The sequence below is a fragment of the Copidosoma floridanum genome, unplaced genomic scaffold, assembly GCF_036245765.1.
Source record: "Copidosoma floridanum isolate Cflo_tuat_1 unplaced genomic scaffold, Cflo_Japanese_pri ptg000030l, whole genome shotgun sequence".
NCBI lineage: Eukaryota > Metazoa > Arthropoda > Insecta > Hymenoptera > Encyrtidae > Copidosoma > Copidosoma floridanum.
The window spans coordinates 10172057-10177906 of record NW_028321907.1 but is presented as its reverse complement, the minus strand read 5'-3'; the positions used below and the strand labels follow the sequence as shown (position 1 = coordinate 10177906).

The window sequence follows — 5850 nt, the reverse complement described above, 5'->3', positions numbered from 1 at the left end:
TGAATCACTCAGTCGCTGTGTCATATTTCATACACAGTGACCTTTTTCGTTATTTTTCAGTTAACTTTTTCCACACGTAACATAACTTCCATTGTGATATTAAAGAAGAAAAAAAAAAATGTTTTTTCTGAATCTTCGTGTGCATTCATTAGGCCAATCGATCGGTAAGATTTATGGCAACTTACGTCATCGGATAGCCCTCATACACCCACCTGTGATTTATCTTTGCTTCCATCGATAACGACAATCGTGAACTTGCTCTGCAGCAGTTTTCAACGAAATAAGAAAACCCCCTACCATTGCTCCCAGAAGTATGATATTTCGTAAAGAGACAGCAATTAAAACTGACAAAACAAAATAAATATAGTTGTACCATCGTTTTAATTACAAGTTGTATAATATTCTGTTCTTTTTTTAATATTTTAGAAACCCGGACAAGAAATGGCGTCTCAAGTGGGGAAGCTTTTGCTTTCCCTTGGTGCCCTGCTAGCCTTATCCGTCTCCTCCTCGGCAGGTAAGTGCAAAAATATGTGTTTAGGGGGCATATAGTACACACATCATTTGCCACGAATACTCCATCAATCTATAATCCTTTACCTAAAAAATGTAGAGCCACTATACAAAGAAACACCGCCTTGTCCCAGCGCGCGCCAATATAGTATCCTTTTCCACAATGTAAAAACAAGTAATCTCCCTCGTAAACCCCAGGCGAGCAAATGGGCAGAGTCGCCTGTTACTTCACTAACTGGGCCATCTACCGGCCGGGCATCGGCCGCTACGGCATCGACGACATGCCCGCCGATCTCTGCACCCACGTCATCTACTCGTTCATCGGCGTGAGCAACATGACCTGGGGAGCCCTCGTACTCGACCCAGAAATCGACGAAGTCCAAAGTGGCTTCAAAAACTTTACGGCTCTCAAGAAAAAGCACCCCCATTTGAAGACCCAAGTGGCCGTGGGCGGCTGGGGCGAGGGAGGGCGCAAGTACAGCGCTCTCGTGCACGACAAGCGGCGCAGGGACTCCTTCATCAAGGATGTCGTCAGTGAGTAGTTACTTTTTGCAGATTTTTCTTTTTCTTTTTATTTTCGTTTATTTTGCCCTTAAAAAAAAAAAATAAATTAAATTAACCAATTTGATGTTTAAGGGTTCATGAATCAGTATGGATTCGATGGGTTCGATCTCGATTGGGAGTACCCGGGAGCTTCGGACCGAGGGGGCAGTTACTCGGACAAGGACATGTTCTTCTACTTTGTCGAGGAGCTGAGAAGGGCTTTCGACAAAGCCGGCAAGGGCTGGGAGATCACCATGGCCGTGCCTCTTGCCAAGTTTAGGCTTCAAGAGGGGTATCACGTGCCGGAACTCTGCGAGTGAGTCTTTTTTTTTTTTTTATGTAAGTAAGAGTATGGGTTCGTTTTTTTTTTTTTTTTTTTTTCTTTAGAATGGGTCGATATTACCATGTATGGTTACCAAATCTATGGAAATCAAATTTATTTTTCATTGTTTTGGATCAATATCGTTTAAAAAATATAAACTATTATTTAACAGGAGACTCAACTTTTTTCTCTAAAAAATTATTGGTCACGTGTAACAACTAACTAAAAAATAAAAAATACAAACGATAATCAATGAGAATCAATTAAAGTTTGATAAAAAAATTATAAGTCCTAGAAATTACTTACCAGTACATTTCTAATCAGATTGAAGTTTTTAACAAGAATACATATTTTTACAGCAGAAAAATTATTTTTATTGTTTTAACATAGTTTCATTATATTCAACCTTATTCTGTTGTATTTTTTTACAATATATTTTTTTCTATTCCAGTTTATTTTATGTTCATTACAATATTATAATTCACAATTTTTCATCATGAATAAATAATAAGTGTTTTTTTTTTTTTTCGTTTAAAAGCAAAACACATATCAGTAATTTATCTCATGAATTAAAAATCCACGTTGTTTAATCAATGAGTATTCTATGATCGATAAAGAGTTTTTTTTTTTACCAACGATAAAATTCAGAAAAATGATAATTAAATTTTTTCCTTAGCCACCGCTTGAGACGGTCTACATTGAGCTCACGAGAGTAGGTGTCGTAAATATAATAATTTATTTTTTCTTCAGACTCGTCGACGCAATCCACGTAATGGCCTACGACTTGCGCGGCAACTGGGCCGGCTTCGCCGACGTCCACAGTCCCCTGTACAAGCGCCCGCACGACCAGTGGGCCTACGAGAAGCTCAACGTGGTGCGTACCTCTATGGATAAAAATTCCTTCTTATTTTCGACGAAAGACCGAAAGCATGGAAAAAAAAAAAAAGAAGAAGAGACCGGAGCGTCTCGAGGGGATTTTATTTTTTTACGAGCGTAGCGTCCCCGTTTTGTTTGCAGAACGATGGCCTTCAACTCTGGGAGGACATGGGCTGCCCGGCAAACAAACTTGTCGTCGGCGTGCCGTTCTACGGGCGCACCTACACCCTCAGCCAGAGCAACAAGAACTACAACCCGGGAACTTACATCAACAAGGAAGCTGGTGGCGGGGATCCTGGAAAATATACCGGAGCCAAAGGGTTCTTGGCTTACTACGAGGTATGGGTCACAGAAATTACACGTTTTATTATAATTTATTGTAATGTAACTCGTTTAGAGATACAAATTTATAGTATTATCCGAAGAAATTCAATTTTATTTTTTTTATTCTCGAAAATATGATTTAATGTATTTTTTTATTTTTTTTTTTATCTTCATATTAATCCAAGGTATCAATTGATAATCTCGCAGGACTATAGAATAACAAAAAAAAATCTACAATATATTCGAGTAGTACATGATGTAACTACATGTTTTTCGAGTCACTGAACGTCAGCTTCACCGGGCTTTTTTTTTTATAACAAAAATAACACGTTTATTAGTGTCAATTCTTGAATTTTATTATTGAGGATACGTGAATAATTGTTACATGATAGATCAGTTGAGGCTTTGAAGTAGTGCTCAGCGTTCTGAAAAAGATTTTTTTTTTTTTTTTTTTTGTCACGCGTGAAAAATTTTTGGCACAGGTAGAACAGCGATGAAAGTAAAGATTGAAGAAGAAAAAAAATTATTTTAGATCTGTACAGTCGTCGATGACCCCAACTCTGGCTGGACGAAGAAATGGGACGACCACGGACAAGTTCCCTATGTCTACAAGGGTGAGTCCTATGAATTTATTGGTATCGATTACTGCGGGAACACACCCCAAAAGACATTAAAATACTCACACCCGTATCGCAAGAAAACCTACAACAACGAGTGTGATTCTCGAAAAATCGGATGTGTATTAACGATTATTCTTTTTTTCGCTCTTTCAAAAGAGAATAAGTAGCGATGCCTTCGTATGCAAAGCAGCTCCAAGCGAGTCCTGTGAACTCGGTGCATTGTCGACGAGTGACTCAAGCACAAAATTTAAATAAAAAAAAACAAATGCACTTTGTGATAAAAAAACGAGTTGTATAATAGAGATTTCTCGAGATAACGAAAAATGAGAGATGGAGCGAGTGTTTTCATTTGGGATAGCGGGTCTTTTGTATTCGAGTCAATTGTTGATTTTTGCAGGAACGCAGTGGGTGGGTTACGAGGACCCCAAGAGTCTGCAAATCAAGATGGACTGGGTTAAATCCAAGGGGTATGCTGGAGTCATGTCATGGGCCATTGATATGGATGACTTCCACGGGCTTTGCGGCAGGAAGAACGATCTTAGTTTGATTTTGCACGAGAATATGGTCAACTACGTGGTACCGAGACCGCAATATAATACTACTCCAAGGGTAAGGATTTCTTTTTCCTTTTTGGGAAATCTCTTTTTTTTTTCTTTTTAATATAGACGATCAATTTAAAGAATTAAAAATTGTAAATGAGGATAATTGAGAGAGAAAGAGAAAAACAAAGTCGACCGATGAAGAATTTTTGTGACGATCTGTAGGAATAAATAAAATTCAATGCGTTTTCTGTGCGTTGGGATAAAATGTATCTTGTAGCGCACTACTTATGAGTTTTTTAATTTTTTACAAATAATTTTACAAATTATAATTATTTATTTTCTTCTAACCAATTTTAAAAAATACTGCCTATTATTTGATACCAAGATTTTCACATTCTTATTTACAGTTTTTGTTAGTTTTTTTTATTCAATTTTTTTTTATTACTAATTACTTATGACATATTTTTTTTTACAAACTTTTAATGCGATAGTTAAAAAATTTAGTTTCAAAAAACCAAAGAAAAAAAAACAAAATTTTATTTTTTAGTGGAATTGAAAAAAAAAAAAAAAAAAAAGGTGAGTTTTGAATAAAAAACGTTTAAAATAAAATGGCTTAAATATATATAAATACATACCTACACTAATATACAAACTAACATTTTTGAAAGAGTATTGTATACTTCTGGAAAAAAAAAAAAAAAAAAAAAAAATTAAAGCGAGGTAAAAAAAAAATTTTTTCTGCAGCCCGAATGGTCACGTCCAAAGAGTACAACACCCGACCCATCAGAAGGCCCACACACCCCGACGACGTCCCGCGAAACCGAAGAAACGACACGGCCAACGCGGCCAGCTCACCGACCACCCTCACATCCCACCACCCCCGTCCGACCACCGCCACCATCCAAACCGCCAGTCGAAGAGGTTGAGGAGATCGAGAACGAGATCAACGAAATCAAGTGCGATCGAGATTTCATACCGTCCAAGGATTGCCGTTCGGTTGGTCTCTCTTCTTTCATTTCTTCATTTATTTTTATTTTTTATTTTTATTTTTTTTTTTCTCATTACATAGTTTTTGCGAAAGCAAGTAATCCGATATTTTTACGTGCGAGGGCTTGGTTTCAAGTTACGTTAACCGAATTTTTCGGGTTGTTTTTTTCGTTGCATTAAATTATACAGTTACAATGTTATTTTCTTCTTTTTCACAGTATTACAGATGCGTCTACGGAAAACCACTCAAGTTCCAGTGCCAGGCAGGTCTCGTCTACAATCCCGAAAAAATGGTCTGCGATTGGCCTGAAAACGTCGAAAATCCCTTGTGCAATAGGATCTCATACTCATTAATATAACTATACGAAGACTTTTTGTATCTGTGAAACACATTCGTTAACGTGAAAATCGTATAAGAAAGAAATTGTTTCTGCTTCTCACGACTTATTGTAATTTTAACTGATAAGACAGAAGAAAGACTTGCTTGAGATAAATGGTGTACAATTTATCATTTTTTTTTTTTTTTTTTTTTGACAATTAAAATAAACTTGTTAAGTGAGATGTTTAATTTTTAGTCTAAAGTATTTTAATACAATACATGTTATTATATTTATGTATGAAGAATCGAGTGATATGTTAAATAAACTTTATTGTTAAATTACTTTATCCATGTTGTTGAAATATTATTTTTAGAACCTTTGAAGTAAAACAAAAAAATTTAATAAATAATTTTCAAAGATGTCATAACGTTTAATAAACATAGATTTATGATCTATTGGCTAAAAAAAAGCTAAAAAATAAATAAATTGTAAAAATCATAATTTTTATTACGTAAATTTATTAAACTGTCTATTATGTAAAAAAAATTTCAATTTTGTCACTCTCTCTGCGCTTCATTTGACCAGTAAGTCTAAATTAAATTCCTTTGACCAGCTATGTATGGGTATATAACCCGTTAAACAAGATATTCTGTTTAACGGGTTTAAAAAAAAAAAAAATGTTCCTAAAGTTATTCCTTTTTTTTTATGCATCATTTCGTATTATCGCTCAAATCTGCAAAACCAGTTTCTGTACCAGCTCGAACTACAAGTATTTGAGTGCTAAAAATACCCTCTTGAAAAAACAT

General features: G+C 35.5%; 1 protein-coding gene across 1 annotated transcript; it reads left to right on the top strand.

Annotated features, from left to right (window-relative positions):
* Positions 1-432: 432 nt before the first annotated feature.
* LOC106639905 (endochitinase-like) lies at positions 433-5347 on the top strand. Its single transcript, XM_089596718.1, has 9 exons — positions 433-514; positions 709-1044; positions 1147-1369; positions 2126-2249; positions 2393-2590; positions 3108-3189; positions 3593-3804; positions 4482-4733; positions 4943-5347. The coding sequence occupies exons 1-9, from the start codon at positions 442-444 to the stop codon at positions 5081-5083; spliced, it is 1641 nt and encodes a 546-aa protein (XP_089452844.1). The 5' UTR covers positions 433-441; the 3' UTR covers positions 5084-5347.
* Positions 5348-5850: the final 503 nt, after the last annotated feature.

Excerpts from the sequence above, each read along its gene's own strand:
- LOC106639905 (XM_089596718.1), top strand. The coding sequence starts at position 442 with ATGGCGTCTCAAGTGGGGAAGCTTTTGCTTTCCCTTGGTGCCCTGCTA. Across the intron at positions 1,045-1,146 it reads CTTCATCAAGGATGTCGTCA|GGTTCATGAATCAGTATGGA; the intron begins GTGAGTAGTTAC and ends TTGATGTTTAAG. Across the intron at positions 2,591-3,107 it reads GGTTCTTGGCTTACTACGAG|ATCTGTACAGTCGTCGATGA; the intron begins GTATGGGTCACA and ends AAATTATTTTAG.